The sequence below is a fragment of the Eschrichtius robustus genome, chromosome 16, assembly GCF_028021215.1.
Source record: "Eschrichtius robustus isolate mEscRob2 chromosome 16, mEscRob2.pri, whole genome shotgun sequence".
In the NCBI taxonomy this organism is placed as follows: Eukaryota; Metazoa; Chordata; class Mammalia; order Artiodactyla; family Eschrichtiidae; genus Eschrichtius; species Eschrichtius robustus.
The window spans coordinates 84,203,084-84,224,936 of record NC_090839.1 but is presented as its reverse complement, the minus strand read 5'-3'; the positions used below and the strand labels follow the sequence as shown (position 1 = coordinate 84,224,936).

Genomic DNA, 21,853 nt, shown 5'->3' with positions numbered 1-21,853 from the left:
TGGCAGAGGAAGATGTTTTGCTGTCAGAACTTCTGGACCCATTGCAGATCTAAGTCTCAACTCTTGCAAAGCTATTTGTTCCAAAGAATTCCACAGGCTTGTTTCTCCAAGGCCTTGTTAAAAGGCAGTTATCTGGGAATTCCTTGGCCACCCAGTGGTTAGGACTCTGCACTTCCACTGCCAGGGGCCCAGGTTCAATCCCTGGTCAGGGAATTAAGATCCTGCAAGCTGAGCCGGCCAAAGAAAAAATTTAAATCTAAATTCCCAGAATTACAGGCTTATCAGTTTCCAGGAAATCCCTTCAGAATATATGCAGCATTTGCTCTCCTAAAGCTGTGTGCCTGGGTCTTTCAACCCAGCATTCCACCCAGGACACAGGCAAGACTCGGAGGAAAACGGCACTGCGAAATGACCCCAGACACCCTCCCCACCTCGACTCCTGACCAATCCCGTTTCTACTCTTGCTGCCCCTTCTTTTTTTTTTTTAATACATCTTTATTGGTGTATAATTGCTTCACAATGCTGTGTTAGTTTCTGTTGTACAACAAAGTGAATCAGCCATATGTATACATGTATCCCCATATCCCCACCCTCTTGAGCCTCCCTCCCATCCTCCCTATCCCACCCCTCTAGGTCGTTGCAAAGCACCGAGCTGATCTCCCTGTGCTATGCTGCTGCTTCCCACTTTGCCAAGGGGCATAACCACTTTCAAGAAAGCTTTTTTTGGCCTCTACATTTCCTGATTCTAGAGAAAAAATATCTTGTGACTGGCTTTCCCTGGAAATCTCACCATTCTTCTCCTGGCTTTCTAAATTCAGAATAATGATAAGCCCTATGGAAAAAGCACTTCTTGTCAGGATGCTGTGGGTATGGCCCCATCGAGATATCACCCAGTGACCGCTTTCCAAGAGTCACCTGGAGAAACTTCTCTCGGGCCTCAGAATTGGGAAGAGCTGCATGAATCCCACGCAACCAGCGGTTCATTTTCATGGTTGTTTATGTTGTGAATCTTGGGACTGATTGCACTTTCCATTCTGTATTGGCTCATTGAAAGTTTGCCAGCCCTTGCAGCCTGACACCTGCACCTGCACCTTATCTATCCAGTGCTTATTAGCCCTTTGCTTTGATGTCCTGCTTAATTGCGGGGTCATTTGGCTCCAGGACAGAGCCTGAAGCAAGTTAACCTTAAGGCCCTTTCTCAGGGTAAGGGCCCAGGGGACAGGACCCTAAGACACTCAGAGGCACAAGGCACAGGCATAAGACAGACCTGGCTTTGAACCTTGGCTCTGTCACCTGCTAGCTCTGTGACCTTGAACAAATCACTTCCCCTCTCTGAACCTCAGTTTCTTTGGATGAAAAGGAAGGATAAGAAAACCTCCCTCACAGAACTGCCATGAAGATAGATGGAGTAACTGGTAACAAACCAAAAAAGGTTTGTCTTTTTCCAATTCCTGGAAACATGTTTTCTTTTCTTGATTCCATCCTGCTTCTATTAGATCCAAACTAGGACATTTCCTACCTCCTGGGGGAGCTTCTCAGCCCTGGGGAAACCCTCCTAACACACTGTGCCTCCTTCTGGCCTCTCCCCCTCCCTGATCGAGGTCCCACTGCAACAGCAGGTGGGGGGTTCACGTCCATTTACTCAGCTTTGGTAAGGACGGGGCTGGGGTCTTGTCCACCATGCACCTCCAGAGCCTTTGACAGCACCTGGGCCCCTGGTAAGAACTAAACAAACGTTTGTGCAATAAATGGGTTCCAGACTCTGTGCTGAAGGCTTGTGAAGACAAACAAGGAGGCTTCTTACTGGTCTTCCACGTCCCCCCTTTTCCCTCTCTAGTGCATCTTCCATACAACAGCCAGGGGAGTCTTTATAAATCCCTCCTCTAACCTTATCCCCTGCTTTAAACTCCTTAATATCTCCCCATAGTGTTTAGGATAAAGAGGAAAATGCTCAACCCATGCTCTGTACAGGAGGCAGTAGAATGCAGTCAGAGGGGACTCACCACGAGGTTCTGCAGCTTTGACCTCGGGCCCCTCACTTGCAGGGTCCCTTCGAGAGCCCTGCACCTCATTTGGTAGCATTGTGTCTTTTTTAAAAAAAGAGGGCCACCAAATTGTATAAGCATTAGTTTCCACCAAACCCAGATCCGCCCCTAAGCCTGGAGGTGAAGAGCACGAGTTTTGGAGCCAGACTACCTGCATTCACATCGTGGTGTCACCACTTACAGGTGTGCCGCAGTTTCCTCGCCCGTAAAAAGAGAATACGTAGTAACAAATCTGCCATATAGGGCTGTGTTAGGAGCTCACTGGGTGAAGCACTGTAGGACAGTACCTGGCATGTAGTCAGCCCCAAGGGTTCACTGCTGATAAACAGGGTCCTGCATGATTCAATTCAATCCATGGAGAGACACAGGTCACTGCCAAGGCTATGGCCGGGCAGGGAGAGAGCAGGATGAGCAGGACCCAGGAGGCAGTCAGAGGGCCAGGAAGCTTGAAGATGCAGTCCACGGAGGTCAACCCCAAGCGCTGAGCAGGGCAGAGGAGGGTAGAGAATCATGCATGGCAGGGGCAGAGTGTGTGTGGGTGCACGCGTGTGCGCGCACGTGCTCGCAAACACGGGTGCGTGCATGCAATTGGAGAATAAGCAGCATGCTGTCCTTCAGGGTTAAGTTGCAAAGGCCACTTTCTTTAAAGGAAGAGTTTCTGACTCCCTAGCCTGGTTCACATTCCCTTAGTCTACACTCTTAAAGCTCCCTGGGCTTCTCCATCCAGGTAGCATTAAAAATCTATTGAGCAATTGTTTTCTGCTCAGTCTAGCCCCTCCACTAGAATATACACTCCCCGACAGCAAGGACGGTGTCTGCCTTGTTCACCTCTGGATCTCAGCATCTAGCATAGTGCAGAGATCACAAAAAATTTGTTGAATGAAAGAGTCAGTGATGAAACGAATGGAAAGAATTCACTGGCCAGGAAGGAGGGCAGATAAAAAGGCTAGTGAGTGTGCAAGGGATGACGATGGTGTCTGTGATTCAACGCAGCACAGTGTTCTCTGGAAACCAGGGGAGGGCTACCCGGTCCAGCTTGGAATGGAGGATGGAGGAAAGCTTCTGTGAGTTGGTGACATAGGTCATAGGTACAGAGGGGTGAAGTCTTTGCAGACACAGAATGGGGCATTCTGCCCCCAGTGGAAGGATATTTGGTCCCTACCCATGAGTCCACATGTAGCAGATACTGGGGGTGCCCAGCCCACATCCTTCAGCACCCACCCTCCCATTCTCACTGTTCCTTCTGTCCTCCATCAGCACACACCTGAGGTGCTCCACCTGAGGGCTCCCTCTTGGCCCATGTGCAGGGCTGGCCCAAGTGCCCCCAGCCAGTGGCGATGGGTGGGAAGGCTGCAACTTCCTTGCCCTCAACTGCAAGGACTCTGGTTGTAATTCAGAGGTCTGACTGAGCCCCAGTTGCCTACAAGGAACATGCTTGATAAAGTGTCCTTTCTTTATCAGCTGCCCTCCCATCTCTGTCTCACTTCCCCACACCCCGGCTGGCATTTCCTGAAATTTCCACCCCAGTATGTTTGCACTCAAATTCTTGTCTCAGGATCTGCCTCTGGGAGAACCCAACCCTAGAAACAAGGAGGAGGGGAGAAGCCTTCACTGAAGCGTGAGGCTGTGTCACTCAGCTCGGGCTGCTGTGACAAAATACCACAGGCTGGGCAGCTTAAACAATAGACATTTATTTTCTCACGGTTTTAGAGGCTGGGAATCCAAGGTGTCAGCAGGATTGGTTTCTCTGAGGCCTCTCTCCTTGACTTGTAGACAGCTGTCTTCTCCCGGTGTCCTCATATCATCTTGTTTCTGTGCACGCACATCCCTGGTGTCTCCTCCACTTCTTATAAGGACACTAGTCCTATTGGATCAGGGCCCCAACCTTATGACCTCATTTGACCTTAACTACTTCTTTGAAGACCCTATCTCCAAGTGTAGTCACATTGGGGGTTAGGGCTTCAACATATGGATTTGAGGGGAACACAATTCAGTCCATAAAGAGGGGAACTAGGAAGAAGCAACTCAGCTGAGAAAGGAGGGCCTAGAGAGGCAGCCCTCTTTCCTTCAGAGAGGCTGCTGAAGCCCAGTGCCCATGACAACAGAACAGTAGGCCTGATTCTAAAAGAGTGTCCATAGCAGTGGAAATGCAGATGACATTTCAGAACTTGGGAACCACATGGGATGGGGGCTCTGAGAAATCCCTACATATGTGCTGGGAGCCCAGCCAGCAGGTTGGAAGGTAGGGGCAGAGGCTTCAGCCATAGGAAAGGGACTTGGAGGAACAGTGGGATCCAGGGCCACCAGTCTTGGGCTGGCATTAAGGACATACTCAAGGCCCTGGCCAGATGGGCCTGTTACACAAGTACCAAGGAGGAGGGGTTTCAGCAGAAGTCCACTTATAGACATGCTCCTTGGCTGAAGGGACCCAAATGTCTCATAAATACATAATTACTAACCATAAAGCGGGAAAGTTGATAAATTGGACTACATTGAAATTTGGAACTTATATTCATTAGAAGACACCAATAAGAGAGTGAAAAAGCAATCTGCAGGCCCACAGAAGATTTTTGCAATACATCTGTACTAGGTTGAATCATACCCCTGCCCCAAATTCACATCTACTCAGAACCTCAGAAGGTGACCTTATCTGGAAATAGGGGTTTTTGCAGATATAATTATTTAAGCTAAGAAGAGGTCTTAACTTGGACTCCTGGGGTGCCCCAGATCCAGGGACTATGGCAGCAAAGGCAAACTCTAGAGGACAAGCAGGAGTCTAGAAGTTGCAGTTGAGCCATGACTCTTGGAATGGACTCTGCCAGGTTGGGGAGAGTCAGGGTTTGGAAGAAGAAAGCAGAAACAGTGCAAACAAGATGCAGACTGATGTGACAGCCAGCCAGCACTTTTCTTTGAAATGAGGAACATTCTGAATACAAAAGAAGGAGGAGGAAGGAAGAGAAATGAGAAGGTCATGACTCTGATAAAACAGTTTCTTCATTGCATAGTGATCTGTTTTATTTGCAATATCATTTCCTTTCCCTTCACTAATTTATTGAAATATAACACATGAATCCTAAGGGTACAGCTCAATGAATTTTCACAAGGATAAAAGGGTCCACTAGCACCCAGATCAAGGAACAGAGCGTACCAGCCCCCTAGAGCTCCCCCTTGGACCTTCCTTTCTTCTAGTCACTATGCCCAAGGGGTAACCCTATTCTGACTTCCATCATTATAGGTTAGTTTTGCTTATTTGGTACTTTATATACATGGAACCCTACAATATTTCTCTTTCATGTCTGGTTTCTTTTCCTCAGCATTAGGTCATGAGATACATCCACATGGTTTTGTGTAATTGTAGTTCATTCTCATTGTTGTACAGTATTGTATTACATCAATAAACCACAATTTATTTTCCATTCTATGTTGACAGATATTCAGGTAGTTTCCAGCTTGAGGCTATTACAAACAATGTCTTTTGGTGCACGTATGTACACTCTTCTGATGGGTATACACCTAGGAGTAGAATTGCTAGATTGTGGAATATATGTATGTTCAGTTTTAGTAACTACTGCCAAGAGTTTTCCACTCCCGCCAGCAGTATGTGAGTTTCCTATGTGCCATATTCTCATTGCCATTTAGTATTTTCCATCTTTTTCATTTTAGTCATTCTGGTGGGTGTGTAAGTAATATCACATTACAGTTTAAGTTTGCATTTCTCTGATGACTCATCCAATCAAGCCCCTTTCCCTTCATCAATGTTGTTTCCTCTTCCATAAAATGTTTGAGTTTTGGCCACTTTTTTTCTACTGGGTTGTCCGTCTTTTTCTTGTTGATTTTTAGTGTTCCTTATATATTCTGAACTCTCGTCCTTTTACAGATAATATGTTGCGTTCATTTCTTAGGGCTTCTGAAACAAATGACCACAAACCGGGTGGCTTAAAACAACAGAGATTTATTCTCTCATGTTTCTGGAGGCTAGAAGTCCAAAATCAAGGTGTCAGGAGGGCCACACTCCCTCTGAAGGCTCTAGGGAAGGATCCTTCCTTGCTTCTTCTCATCTTTTGGAAGATCCTGGGCGTTCCTGGGCTTGTAGCTGCATCAATCCAAACTTTGCCTTTGTCATCACGTGGGCTTCTTCCCTGTGTGTCCCTCTGCCTCTTCACGTGGCCTTCCTATAAGGACACCAGTCATTGGATTTAGAGCTGACAGGGGAAAATACTCTCTGTTTCCTGTCTACTCACTACAGCACTCTACTCTCAATACTTCACTTCTGACCAGATGTGGGAGGGTTTTCCTCACACCCGGAAATTCTCAGACACCAGCTGAGTATCCTACAATTTAACTCAATTCCGATACTATCCACACGAAGATAGTGTCAGATCTCACAGGCTAAGGGCTCAGTCCCACAAGATTGCCCCCACTTCAGATGCCCATCGAAAGCCCAGGTTGCCACCTTGTAACTGAGCAGGACCCTATGGGTCCTTCCCGGGACAGACCCACCCCACCCCTATCCTCCGCCAGCCTCTCATTTGTAGAAAAACTTTAGCCTTCTAGGCCTTCCCTGAGTGCCAAAGAATAAATTTAATCAGAGAAATGAAAAAATGCAGAAAGAAAGGAAAACAGTCAAGCAAGACAAAATAATAACAGTTCAGCCATTAAACAAAGTCAAGGACTTTTAGTTCCTCCTCAAGGTCTAAAGATAATATTCTGAGCCATATCCTTTGAGCTATTTTGCAGATACTGAGACCTCCACCAGGTGGAAGAAGTTAACTGTATGCTGCCCACAAGCACATAGACCCCACACCTGTTGGAAGCAGAAGGACTAGCTGACCAGAGATTTATGGCTCAGATAATGTTCCAAACACAAGTGAGACATGACAGCTACTTGGAACCGTGTGATAGGGACAATCATCTCTGAAAATAGAAGATTACCCCCTCCTCAGCACATAGCCCCTTCCTCTTTTTCATATATAATCTCCGAGCAAAACCTGGGGAGCTGGGAGGTGGTTCTTTGGGACATGAGTCCTCCTTCTCCCCAGGATTGCCAGCTTCCTCAATAAAGCTATCTTTCCTTTTACCCAACACTTGTCTCTCAGTATTGGATTCTTGAGTGACGAGCAGCCGAACCTGAGTTTGGAAACACCTGTGCTTCTTACAGACCAACTACAGATCAGAGAGCTTCCCATGACCCCCTCCTTGGGATTAATAATTTACGGGAGTGGCTCACAGAACTCAGGAAAACTAGATTTACTTACTAGATTACCACTTTATTATAAAGGATACACCTCAGGAACAGCCCAGTGGAAGAGATACATAAGGTAAATTATGGGAAGGGGCACAGATCTTCAGGCATGCCATCTTCCCAGCACCTCTACGCGTTCACCAACCCAGAAACTCTCCAAACCCTGTTCTTGGGGGATTTTTATGGAGACTTTATTGTGTAGGCATAATTCATTAAGTCATTGGCCACTGGGGATTAATTCAACCTCTAGCTTCTCTCCCTCCCTGGATATTGGAGAGTGGGGCTGACAGTTCCAACCCTGTAATCAATCACATGGTTGGTTCCCTTGGCAACCAGCCCCCATCCTCTGGTTATCTAGGGGGTTTTCCAAAATCACATCATTAACATAAACTCAGGTGTGGTTGAAAGGGGCTTTTTGTGAATAACGACACTCCTTTCACCTTTTTGCTCTGGAGCTACTTCAAGAACTGAGGACAAAAGACCCAATACCAAATCAAAAGATGCTCCCATTCCTCTTATTGCTTAGAAAATTACAAGGGTTTTAGAAGCTGTGTGCCAGGAGATGTAGACTAAATATTTATTTATTATTATAAATCACAATATCACAAGAATCGCCTCACACTGGTCAGAATGGCCATTATCAAAAAATCTACAAACAATAGAAGCTGGAGAGGGTGTGGAGAAAAGGGAACCCTTTTGCACTGTTGGTGGGAATGTAAATTGATACAGCCACTGTGGAGAACAGTATGGAGGTTCCTCAAAAAACTAAAAATAGAACTACCATAAGACCCAGCAATCCCACTACTGGGCATATACCCTGAGAAGACCATAATTCAAAAAGAGTCATGTACCACAATGTTCATTGCAGCACTATTTACAATAGCCAGGACATGAAAACAACCTAAATGTCCAACAACAGATGAATGGATAAAGAAGATGTGGTACATATATACAATGGAGTATTACTCAGCCATAAAAAGGAATGAAATTGGGTCATTTGTAGAGATGTGGATGGACCTAGAGTCTGTCATACAGAGTGATGTAAGCCAGAAAGAGAAAACCAAATATCGTATATTAATGCGTAAATGCGGAATCTAGAAAAATGGTACAGATGAACCTACATCCAGGGCAGGAATGGAGATGCAGATGTAGCGAATGGACATGTGGACACAGGGGGGGAAGGGGAGGGTGGGACGAATTGGGACATTAGGATTGACATATATACACTATCATCTGTAAAATAGATAGCTAGTGGGAACCTGCTATAAAGCACAGGAAGCTCAGCTTGGTGCTCTGTGATGACCTAGAGGGGTGGGATGGGGGTGGGGTGGGAGGGAGGTCCAAGAGGGAGAGGATATATGTATACATATAGCTGATTCTCTTCATTGCACAGCAGAAACTAACACAACATTGTAAAGCAATTATGCTCCAATAAAAAAAAGAAAACAATATCACAAGAGCCCACTCTAATCCAACATGATCGCCTCTTAACTAATTACAACTGCAAAGACCCTATTTTCCAATAAGGTCACATTCTGAAGTTCTGGGTTGATGTGAATTTTGAAGGGGACACTGTTCAACCCAGTACAGATGTATTGCAAAAATCTCCCCCCTTGCAGATTGCTTTTCACTCTCTTATTGGTGTCTTCTAATGAATAAAATTTCCAAATTCGAATATTGTCCAATTTATCAATGATTTATCAACCCCTTATGGTTAGTGTTTATTGTGTTCCATTTATGCAATATTTGGGTCCCCAGCACACAGTAGCTGTTCATTAACATAGAAACTGGTGTGTGAAGGTGGCCTTCACATAGGATGGTGTGGGGCAAATTGAAGGCGTAGGGGAGCTTAGTGTAGAGAAGAGGACATTTAGGGGGCAAACACTGTAATGGTCATAGCAGGTGTCATTGGGGCCCCGCCTATACCCCCTCATCATTCAACATCTGTGAGCCAAAGACTCCTCACTGGGGACACCTGCAACTCTGCCAGAGGGCCTTTTCTCTGATCACAGAGCGCGCTCAGCTTGCTCATAGGACGAGCTGGGAGTGGAGTGTGGGACAGAGCCCTTAACCAAAGACATGCAGAGAACATCCCCGCTTCCTCACCCCGCAGTTGGGCCAACCCCGGCTTATTCTGCACCCGCTCCCAGAATCCCCCAGTAGAACCGAGCTTCAGCTGCCTGTGGCCGTAACCTGTTGACCACCTGCCCCACACTGGCACCCTCCCTTCCCCGCCTCGCTTCCCCCCTCCTTGACTGGTGTCTTCCGGAATCACCTCCTGCGTGAATTACTTGCACTGGAATCCTTAGCTCAGGGTCTGCTTTAGAGGAACCCAAACAAAAGCAATGACAATCAATTTCCTCACCTTCCAAAAGAAGAGGAGAAATGAGGCATTTTTGTATAGAACTGGGTCAAAAGGTAGAAACAAAAGAAGTAAAGATTTCAGCCAAATTGTAAAAAGAACTTAAAAGGACTTTGTCACAGGGAGAGCTGTGTTAGGTTGAGGAGTTCAGTGGTGAGTTCCCCATCACTCAGAGTGGTCAAAACAGGCTGGATGGCTCTGAGGGGGTGTTTTAAAGGGTTGGGCTAGGTGAGATGTAAGGTCCCAGCTAGCCCTGAAAAACTCTATAGTTCTAGATGGGTTTTTTATAAAAGCTTAAATTCAAAATTTTAAAGCCGGGGGGCATATCAGGGGGTGAGAATGACCGAGCATGGGGTTATGAAACATGGATCTGAAAGTCCCCTGCTTCCCACTAGCTATCTATTTTACATTTGGCAGTGTATATATGTTCATGCCACTCTCTCACTTTGTCCCAGCTTACCCTTCCCCCTCCCCATATCCTCAAGTCCATTCTCTAGTAGGTCTGCGTCTTTATTCCCGTCTTGCCCCTAGGTTCTTCAGGACCATTTTTTCCCCCTTAGATTCCATATATATGTGTTAGCATACGGTATTTGTTTTTCTCTTTCTGACTTACTTCACTCTGAATGACAGACTCTAGGTCCATCCACCTCACTACAAATAACTCAATTTCGTTTCTTTTTATGGCTGAGTAATATTCCATTGTATATATGTGTCACATTTTCTTTATCCATTCATCTGTTGATGGACACTTAGGTTGCTTCCATGTCCTGGCTACTGTAAGTAGAGCTGCAATGAACATTGTGGTACATGACTCTTTTTGAATTATGGTTTTCTCAGGGTATATGCCCAGTAGTGGGATTGCTGGGTCATATGGTAGTTCTATTTTTAGTGTTTTAAGAAACCTCCATGCTGTTCTCCATAGTGGCTGTACAAATTTACATTCCCACCAACAGTGCAAGAGGGTTCCCTTTTCTCCACACCCTCTCCAGCATTTATTGTTTGTAGATTTTTTGATGATGGCCATTCTGACCAGTGTGAGATGATATCTCATTGTAGTTTTGATTTTCATTTCTCTAATGATTAATGATGTTGAGCATTCTTTCATGTGTTTGTTGGCAATCTGTATATTTTCTTTGGAGAAATGTCTATTTAGGTCTTCTGCCCATTTTGGGATTGGGTTGTTTGTTATTTTGATACTGAGCTGCATGGGCTGCTTGTAAATTTTGGAGATTAATTCTTTGTCAGTTGCTTCATTTGCAAATATTTTCTCCCATTCTGAGGGTTGTCTTTTCGTCTTGTTTATGGTTTCCTTTGCTGTGCAAAAGCTTTTAAGTTTCATGAGGTCCCATTTGTTTATTTTTGTTTTTATTTCCATTTCTCTAGGAGATGGGTCAGAAAGGAACTTGCTGTGATTTATGTCATGGAGTGTTCTGCCTATGTTTTCCTCTAAGAGTTTTATAGTGTCTGGCCTTACATTTAGGGCTTTAATCCACTTTGAGTTTATTTTTGTGTATGGTGTTAGGGAGTGTTCTAATTTCATTCTTTTACATGTAGCTGTCCAATTTTCCCAGCACCACTTATTGAAGAGGCTGTCTTTTCTCCATTGTATATCTTTGCCTCCTTTGTCATAGATTAGTTGACCAAAGGTGCATGGGTTTATCTCTGGGCTTTCTATCCTGTTCCATTGATCTATATTTCTGTTTTTGGGCCAGTACAATACTGTCTTGATTACTGTAGCTTTGTAGTATAGTCTGAAGTCAGGGAGCCTAATTCCTCCAGCTCCGTTTTTCTTTCTCAAGAGTGCTTTGGCTATTCGGGGTCTTTCGTGTTTCCATACAAATTGTGAGATTTTTTGCTCTAGTTCTGTGAAAAATGCCAGTGGTAGTTTGATGGGGATTGCATTGAATCTGTAGATAGCTTTGGGTAGTATAGTCATTTTCACAATGTTGATTCTTCCAAGAACATGGTATATCTTTCCATCTGTTGGTATCATCTTTAATTTCTTTCATCAGTGTCTTATAATTTTCTGCATACAGGTCTTTTGTCTCCTTAGGTAGGTTTATTCCTAGATATTTTATTTTTTTTGTTGCAGTGGTAAATGGGAGTGTTTTCTTAATTTCACTTTCAGATTTTTCATCATTAGTGTATAGGAATGCAAGAGATTTCTGTGCATTAATTTTGTATCCTGTTACTTTACCAAATTCATTGATTAGCTCTAGTAGTTTTCTGGTAGCATCTTTAGGATTCTCTATGTATAGTATCGTGTCATCTGCAAACAGTGACAGCTTTACTTCTTCTTTTCTGATTTGGATTCCTTTTATTTCTTTTTCTTCTCTGATTGCTGTGGCTAAAACTTCCAAAACTATGTTGAATAGTAGTGGTGAGAGTGGGCAACCTTGTCTTGTTTCTGATCTTAGTGGAAATGGTTTCAGTTTTTCACCACTGAGGATGATGTTGGCTGTGGGTTTGTCATATATGGCCTTTATTATGTTGAGGTAAGTTCCCCCATGCCTACTTTCTGGAGGGTTTTTATCATAAATGGGTGTTGAATTTTGTCGAAAGCTTTCTCTGCATCTACTGAGATGATCATATGGTTTTTATGCTTCAATTTGTTAATATGCCGTATCACATTGATTGATTTGCGTATATTGAAGAATCCTTGCATTCCTGGGATAAATCCCATTTGATCATGGTGTATGATCCTTTTAATGTGCTGTTGGATTCTGTTTGCTAGTATTTTGTTGAGGATTTTTGCATCTATGTTCATCAGTGATATTGGGCTGTAGTTTTCTTTCTTTGTGACATTTTTGTCTGGTTTTGGTATCAGGGTGATGGTGGCCTCGTAGAATGAGTTTGGGAGTGTTCCTCCCTCTGCTATATTTTGGAAGAGTTTGAGAAGGATAGGTGTTAGTTCTTCTCTAAATGTTTGATAGAATTCGCCTGTGAAGCCATCTGGTCCTGGGCTTTTGTTTGTTGGAAGATTTTTTTTTTTAATTTTATTTTTATTTATTTATTTATTTTTGGCTGTGTTGGGTCTTCGTTTCTGTGTGAGGGCTTTCTCTAGTTGCGGCGAGCGGGGGCCACTCTTCATCGCGGTGCGCGGGACTTTCACTGCCGCGGCCTCTGTTGTTGCAGGGCACAGGCTCCAGACGCGCAGGCTCAGTAGTTGTGGCTCACGGGCCCAGTTGCTCCGCAGCACGTGGGATCCTCCCAGACCAGGGCTCGAACCCGTGTCCCCTGCACTGGCAGGCAGACTCTCAACCACTGCGCCACCAGGGAAGCCCTGTTGGAAGATTTTTAATCACAGTTTCAATTTCAGTGCTTGTGATTGGTCTGTTCATATTTTCTATTTCTTCCTGGTTCAGTCTCGGAAGGTTGTGCATTTCTACAAATTTGTCCATTTCTTCCAGGTTGTCCATTTTATTGGGATATACTTGCTTGTAGTAATCTCTCAAGATCCTTTGTATTTCTGCAGTGTCAGTTGTTACTTCTCCTTTTTCATTTCTAATTCTATTGATTTGAATCTTCTCCCTTTTTTTCTTGATGAGTCTGGCTAATGGTTTATCAATTTTGTTTATCTTCTCAAAGAACCAGCTATTAGTTTTACTGATCTTTGCTATAGTTTCCTTCATTTCTTTTTCATTTATTTCTGATCTGATCTTTATGATTTCTTTCCTCTGCTAACTTTGGGGTTTTTTTGTTCTTCTTTCTCTAATTGCTTTAGGTGTAAGGTTAGGTTGTTTATTTGAGATGTTTCTTGTTTCTTAAAGTAGGATTGTATTGCTATAAACTTCCCTTTTAGAACTGCTTTTGCTGCATCCCATAAGTATTGGGTTTTCATGTTCTTATTGTCATTTGTTTCTAGGTATTTTTTGATTTCCTCTTTGATTTCTTCAGTGATCTCTTGGTTATTAAGTAGTGTATTGTTTAGCCTCCATGTGTTTGTATTTTTTACAGATTTTTTCCTGTAATTGATATCTAGTCTCATAGCATTGTGGTCGGAAAAGATGCTTGATATGATTTCAATTTTCTTAAATTTACCAAGGCTTGATTTGTGACCCAAGATATGATCTATCCTGGAGAATGTTCCATGAGCACTTGAGAAGAAAGTGTATTCTGTTTTTTTGAATGGAATGTCCTACAAATATCAGTTAAGTCCATCTTGTTTAATGTATCATTTAAAGCTTGTGTTTTCTTATTTATTTTCATTTTGGATGACCTGTCCATTGGTGAAAGTGGGGTGTTAAAGTCCCCTACTATGATTGTGTTACTGTCAATTTCCCCTTTTATGGCTGTTAGTATTTGCCTTATGTATTGAGGTGCTCCTATGTTGGGTGCATAAATATTTATAATTGTTATATCTTCTTCTTGGATTGATCCCTTGATCGTTATGTAGTGTCCTTCTTTGTCTCTTGTAATAGTCTTTGTTTTAAAGTCTATTTTGTCTGATATGAGAATTGCTACTCCAGCTTTCTTTTGATTTCCACTTGCATGGAATATCTTTTTCCATCCTCTCTCTTTCAGTCTGTATGTGTCCCTAGGTCTGAAGTGGGTCTCTTGTAGACAGCATATATACGGCTCTTCTTTTTGTATCCATTCAGCCAGTCTATGTCTTTTGGTTGGAGCATTTAATCCATTTACATTTAAGGTAATTATCGATATGTATGTTCCTATTACCATTTTCTTAATTGTTTTGGGTTTGTTATTGTAGGTCTTTTCCTTCTCTTGTGTTTCCTGCTTAGAGAAGTTCCTTTAGCATTTGTTGTAAAGCTGGTTTGGTGGTGCTGAATTCTGTTAGCTTTTGCTTGTCTGTAAAGGTTTTAATTTCTCTGTCAAATCTGAATGACATCCTTGCTGGGTAGAGTAATCTTAGTTGTGGGTTTTTCCCCTTCATCTCTTTAAACATGTCCTGCCACTCCCTTCTGACTTGCAGAGTTTCTGCTGAAAGATCAGCTGTTAACCTTATGGGGATTCCCTTGTATGTTATTTGTTGTTTTTCCCTTGCTGCTTTTAATATTTTTTCTTTGTATTTAATTTTTGATAGTTTGATTACTATGTGTATTGGAGTGTTTCTCCTTGGATTTATCCTGTATGGGACTCTCTGTGCTTCCTGGACTTGATTAACTATTTCCTTTCCCATATTAGGGAAGTTTTCGACTATAATCTCTTCAAATATTTTCTCAGTCCCTTTCTTTTTCTCTTCTTCTTCTGGGACACCTATAATTCGAATGTTGGTGTGTTTAATGTTGTCCCAGAGGTCTCTGAGACTGTCCTCAATTCTTTTCATTTTTTTTTTCTTTATTCTGCTCTGCAGTAATTATTTCCACTATTTTATCCTCCAGGTCACTTATCCGTTCTTCTGCCTCAGTTATTCTGCTATTGATCCCTTCTAGAGAATTTTTAATTTCATTTATTGTGTTGTTCATCACTGTTTGTTTGCTCTTTAGTTCTTCTAGGTCCTTGTTAAACGTTTGTTGTATTTTCTCCTTTCTATTTCCAAGATTTTGGATCATCTTTACTATCATTATTCTGAATTCTTTTTCAGGTAGACTGCCTATTTCCTCTTCATTTGTTAGGTCTGGTGGGTTTCTGCCTTGCTCCTTCATCTGCTGTGTGTTCCTCTGTCTTCTCATTTTGCTTAACTTACTGTGTTTGGGTTCTCCTTTATGCAGGCTGCAGGTTCGTAGTTCCCGTTGTTTTTGGTGTCTGCCCCCAGTGGCTAAGGTTGGTTCAGTGGGTTGTGTAGGCTTCCTGGTGGAGGGGACTAGTGCCTGTGTTCTGGTGGATGAGGCTGGATCTTGTCTTTCTGGTGGGCAGGTCCACGTCTGGTGGTGTGTTTTGGGGTGTGTGTGGCCTTATTATGATTTTAGGCAGCCTCTCTCTAATGGGTGGGGTTGTGTTCCTGTCTTGCTAGTTGTTTGGCATAGGGTGTCCAGCACTGGAGCTTGCTGGTCGTTGAGTGGAGCTGGGTCTTGGTGTTGAGATGGAGATCTCTGGGAGATTTTCGCTGTTTGATATTACGTGGAGCTGGGAGGTCTCTTGTGGACCAATGTCCTGAACTTGGCTCTTCCACCTCAGAGGCACAGCCCTGATGCCTGGCTGGAACTCCAAGAGCCTGTCATCCACACGGCTCAGAATAAAAGGTAGAAAAAAAAGAAAGAAAGAAAGAAGAAGATAAAATAACATAAAATAAATAAAGTTATTAAAATAAAAAATAATTATTAAAAAATTTTTTAAAAATAAAAAAAAAGAAAGAAAGAAGAGAGCAACCAAACCAAAAAACAAATCCACCAATGATAACAAGTGCTAAAAACTATACTAAGAAATAAAAAAAAAAAAGGACAGACAGAACCCTAGGACAAATGGTAAAAGCAAAGCTATACAGACAAAAATCACACACAGAAGCATACACATACACACTCACAAAACGAGAAAAAAGGAAAAAAAAATATATCATTGCTCCCAAAGTCCACCTCCTCAATTTGGGATGATTCGTTGTCTGTTCAGGTATTCCACAGATGCAGGCACATCAAGTTGTTTGTGGAGTTTTAATCCGCTGCTTCTGAGGCTGCTGGGAGAGATTTCCCTTTCTCTTCTTTGTTCGCACAGCTCCTGGGGTTCAGCTCTGGATTTGGCCCCGCCTCTGCGTGTAGGTCGCCTGAGGGCGTCTGTTCTTCGCTCACACAGAACGGGGTTAAAGGAGCAGCTGCTTCGGGGGCTCTGGCTCACTCAGGCCGGGGGGAGGGAGCGGTACGGAGGAGGCGGGGCGAGCCTGCGGCGGCAGAGGCGTCGTGACGTTGCACCAGCCCGAGGCGCGCCGTGCGTTCTCCCGGGGAAGTTGTCCCCGGATCACAGGACCCTGGCAGTGGCGGGCTGCACAGGCTCCCGGGAGGGGCGGTGTGGAGAGTGACCTGTGCTCACACACAGGCTTCTTGGTGGCGGCAGCTGCAGCCTTAGCGTCCCATGCCCGTCTCTGGGGTCCGCGCTGATCGCCGCGGCTCGCGCCCGTCTCTGGAGCTCGTTTAGGCGGCGCTCTGAATCCCCTCTCCTTGCGCGCCGTGAAACAAAGAGGCAAGACAAAGTCTCTTGCGTCTTCGGTAGCTGCAGACCTTTTCCCGGACTCCCTCCCGGCTAGCTGTGGTGCGCTAACCCCTTCAGGCTGTGTTCACACCGCCAACCCCAGTCCTCTCCCTGGGATCCGACCTCTGAAGCCCGAGCCTCAGCTCCCAGCCCCGCCCGCCCCGGCGGGTGAGCAGACAAGCCTCTCGGGCTGGTGAGTGCTGCTCGGCACCGATCCTCCGTGCGGGAATCTCTCCGCTTTGCCCTCCGCACCCCTGTGGCTGCGCTCTCCTCCGTGGCTCCGAAGCTCCCTCCCTCCGCCCCCCACAGTCTCCACCCGCGAAGGCGCTTCCTAGTGTGTGGAGACCTTTCCTCCTTCACGGCTCCCTCCCACTGGTGCAGGTCCCATCCCTATTCTTTTGTCTCTGTTTTTTCTTTTTTCTTTTGCCCTACTCAGGTACGTGGGGAGTTTCTTGCCTTTTGGGAGGTCTGAGGTCTTCTGCCAGCCTTCAGCAGGTGTTCGGTAGGGGTTGTTCCACATGTAGATGTATTTCTGATGTATTTGTGGGGAGGAAGGTGATCTTCACGTCTTACTCTTCTGCCATCTTGAAGCTTCTCCCCAGGAGCGTCATTCTAGAACATCCATTGTGTGGTCAGGCTGCTCTATGCTCCTGTCCTGAGACTGTCCAGACCTCACCAAGAGATAAACAATGTTTAGAAAACCAAGAAAGGGGACTTCCCTGGTGGCAGTGGTTAGGACACTGTGCTTCCAATGTGGGGACACAGGTTCGATCCCTGGTCAGGGAACTAGGATCCTACATGCCATGCGGCCAAAAAAAGAAAAGAAAAGAAAAGAAAACTCTGGCCAAGAGCCAGGAATCTATCTGCAACAACTAAGGTCAATTCTCTGGAATTCTTATTTCATTTCCTCTCCTTCTGCTTTTCAAACAATCAAGCATTGCCTCAGACCATTGCACTGGCTGGGAGACTCTCAGGGGTGTGCTGGCTCCACCTCTTCCCGCCCCACGACACCGCCTCACTTTCCAATCTCCTTTTCATGGGTATCAGGTTGCTTCCCCGCTGTAGTACAAAAGAGCTGTTTTTGTGCTCTACCATAAAATTCTCTGGAATTATCTTCAGGGACCACTCAGCCCCATAAAAGAGGGCACTGCTGAGACTGGAGGAATTAGCAAGAAGGCTGTGAAGGACCCAGCTTGTAGCACCATGAAGAGCTTCCGCATGGCTTTCCCTCTTTTCCTGGTTTTTATCCTGAGTGTTCATCTCGGAGCTGCTGCACGTACGGCGCTGTCCAACTCCCTTCCCAGGCTGACTAGGGATGGAAGCAAAGGCAAAGGGACATGTCCAAGCTCCTTTCTCTCCCTGTTTCTTTAGGTGGCAGTGATGTGGCTAAGTTCTGCTGCTTTCAATACACCCACAAGATCCCTCCCTGGAGGTGGGTGAGTAGCTATGAATTCACCAGAAACAGCTGCTCCCAGCAGGCTGTGATGTGAGTATTTCTCCTTTGGGCTTTTAGGGTCCCTTACCTTTCATGTTGTTGGATGGATGCTGGGAAGACCCCCACAGTGCCAGGATGAGCCTCAAGATGGGAACCCGGTGACTTGGGTTATCACCTTACCTCGGGCATTAAGAAGCGTAACCCTGAGCTTGGTTTCCTAGCTTGCAGACCATGAGCCCAGCGCCTGCCAGGCACTGTGCTAAGTGCTGGGTATAAAAGAATAAACAGCCCTTACAGACCTTACATCTAGCATAAGAAAGAGGGCATTAAAAGACATTTGCACAAAATAGATAATCAAGATTGTGATGAGTGCTTGAAAAAGACAGCGGGAAAGAGAGCAGGAGGGAGCATATTGTAGGGCAGGCAAAACTTTCTCTCTACCCTCTTAGGGGCTCCAGCTGGGCTTGAGAATTAAATCGACATAAGACATTAACAAGAGGAAAACATATAGCTTTTTACACGCACACAGGAGCCTCACGGGAAGATGAAGACCCAAAGAAGTGGCAAAAGCTACGTGCTTTTATACAAAACCTACATGCTTTTGAACAAGGAAGGAACTGTGGAAAAGTAATTAAAATATATGTGGGTAGGGAAAGTTAAAGATTGATAAGAGTTATCTTAACAAGGTCTGTTTTTACAGAGTTCTCTTGGCCTTGACTCTATCTCTGGCGTTAAGAATATTTCTTTCCTCCTGGTACAAGGAGGACATTTTTCACATGGGAGTTTTATCTCCTGCTTTCAGGGAAAAAAGGGGAGGTCAGAACGCTCTTCTTGCCCCTGCTGGGGTTTTTCTGTTTTGTTTTGTTTCACTGGGGTTTTTTTTTTAGTGTCTTTCGTTCAAAATAATCCTCACGTCAAAGTGGCATATTTGGGGGCGGCATATTCGGCCACCCTTCATCACAGTCACAGGAGGACCTAACTTAGTGTTGGGAGGGTCTCCTGGAGGGAGTGACATTTATACTGAGACCCCCCCCCCCAAGGCTAAGTGGGAGTGGCCCAGGGGAAGGGGGCAGGCAGAAGCATGGTGGAGGGGAGAAGGATTAACGTATTACTGACTAGGCAGACAGGTAGACAGGAGGCATGTCATGCCAAGCTCATCGGTAGCAGGAGAGATGACACAACACCTGGAAGGGTCCCTGGCAGGACTAAGTGAGGCTAGTATATGCAAAGAATTTAGCACTGAGCCTGCACACAGTAAACGTTCAGCAAATGGAAGCGATCTTTAAGTGCAAAAACACAATCAGGGGACCTTGGGTTCCTGAGCATGAGAGAACGGTGCGGAAAGGGAGAAAATGGGCTCCAGGGACAAAGCTGAATGTTATCATTTTGAGACAGTTAAGGACGGGAAAGAGGCACTCAAGTGCCTAGATATGGAGGGGCATGCTCCAGGGCTCAGGATGTCCTGGGTCTTCTCCTTTGTGTCTTGATTGGCTTTCTGGAGTTTTAAAGACACCAACACTTAACCAACAGCTGGCAAAGAGCCCTGAGCTGAGCTCAAAGCAGTGGCTCTTTCACTTATAAGCTGTGTGCCCTTGGGCAAGTCAAGTTTCCTCATTTGTAGAAGGAAGGTGAGGGGCCTATATCAGTCAACTATTGCTGTATAACCAACCACCCAAAGCTTAGTGGCTTAATCCAACAATGATCATCTTCTTATCTCTCGTGGTTTCCATGGGTCTGGAATTCCAGGAGGGCTTGGCTGCAGGGTTCTGGATAGGCGTCTCTTGTGTGGTTGCAGACAGATGGTGCTGGAGCTGGCACAGCTCAGGGGGCTGGAGGCATCTCCCTCCAGGGCCCTTCTGTCTGGTCTCTCTGTTGGGCTAGTTTGGGCTTCCTCATACTATGGCGAGCTGGGGTGGTAGGACTCCTTACGAGGAAGTCCAAAGCTCCTGCGTAAGTGCTCAGTGAACCAGGCAGAAGCTCTACGACCTTCTATGACTTAGCTACCAAATCACATAGCGTCACTTTTGCCATTCTCTATTAGTCAACCAGTCCTTAAGACTGGCCTAAATTCAAGGGGTGGGGACATAGACTCCCATCTCTCAATGGGAGCAATGTCACATGGATGTTCAAACACCCACAAAGCCCTTCCTCTCTCTTATTTCCCCATCCTTTTGGCTCTTCTCCCCTGCTCCAGGTTAGAGCACCCCCTGACCTAGGCTCTTGTCACTTCCGAGTACTCTCAGGGAGTAAAGGCTGGAAGCCATTCAGGGACATCAACCACAAGCCCCAGTCTTAATGAGCTCACAGTGTGGTCAGGAAGGCAGGAATCATATCCATATAAGCAGCCGTGGCTAACAACCCATGATAATGTGATTAAGAATTAAGTGGCACAATACATAAGAGGTTCCTTTGCGGGGCAATACAAATGTTATAAAATTGATCGTGGTGACGGTTGCATCATCTATCGATATACTAAAACCATTGAATTATGATTACACACTTTAAGTGGGCAAATTAGTGACTTATATCCCAACAAAACTGTTATATTAAAACGGAAGAGTTAAGAGGCGCGGTGCAGATTACCTGCTTCAGAGCAGAGCTGTTGTTACATCTTTCCTGGTGAAGGTGGGCCAGGAAGTATGGTTTCCAGTGGAAAACAGGGTAGCAGAGAAGAGGGAGGTCAAGGGCCAGAAGAGGGAGCAGGGACAGTGCGACAGGGGTACCGCAAAGCAAGCAAGAAGATCGGGGTGGGGGCCTGCCCCTCCCTTTCCATCCCTTTCCGGGAGGCAAAATTTTTTAGCATTGACTGTCAGCATCTCTTTTCCATAGATTTACCACCAAAAGAGGCCAGAAACTCTGTGCAACACCGAAGGAAGCATGGGTGCAAAAATACATTTCTTTACTAAGAGCCCGGCAACAACAGTGACTGCTGAATTCTCAGTCCAAAACGCCTGGATCCTGCTCTGCTCTTGGCTCTGCCCCCCTTGGTGGAGCCTGAAGAATTTCTCCAACAGAAGGCTGCATGGGTCTGGTGGGGAGGAGAGGCTATTTTTCACCAGTCTTTTTTCTTTTTTAAATAAAGATTTCATTTGCTCAATAAACATTCTTATTCAATAAAAACTGAGTTTTCTTCAAAGAAAATAAAGCAGTCGATATTTGCAGCTGACTGCCTGGCAAGTCCCCAATCCCTGAACTGACCCTGGTATTGAATTCTGCCTTATGTTTTTGTTTGGGCAAAAAAAGCAGGGACAATGTTAATATATTTTGGCAAAATGCCCATGAAATGTGTTAACATTATTTAGAGAGATAAGTTTATGTTGTATGGAAAATTAAACTCTGTACAATACCTCATAGCCTGTTGGTGCAGGGTATATGAAATGCATCCATATTGGGCAGTGTTTTCTCATAAGGCATTAATTAATAAGCATGAGTATTGTCTACCTACCAATCCTAAGATGCCTATGTCTATATAGCCTAAAGAACTTTAAAAAAAAATAATTATAGATTCACCAGAAGTTGCAAAAACAATACAAGGAAGTCAGGGGTACCTTTTACCCAGTTGTCCCCAATAGTCACATCTTACATAATTACAGTACAATATTACACCTAGGAAATTGACATTGGTACAAAGTGTCTGTATCATTCTGTTACTTTATCACGTGTACATTCGTGTAGCCACCATTGCAACC

At 44.8% G+C, this 21,853-nt stretch overlaps 1 protein-coding gene across 1 annotated transcript; it reads left to right on the top strand.

Annotated features, from left to right (window-relative positions):
• Positions 1–17,885: 17,885 nt before the first annotated feature.
• CCL26 (C-C motif chemokine ligand 26) lies at positions 17,886–21,196 on the top strand. Its single transcript, XM_068525075.1, has 3 exons — positions 17,886–18,005; positions 18,101–18,215; positions 20,994–21,196. Exons 1-3 carry the CDS (start codon positions 17,933–17,935, stop codon positions 21,088–21,090), a joined length of 285 nt encoding a protein of 94 aa, XP_068381176.1. The 5' UTR covers positions 17,886–17,932; the 3' UTR covers positions 21,091–21,196.
• Positions 21,197–21,853: the final 657 nt, after the last annotated feature.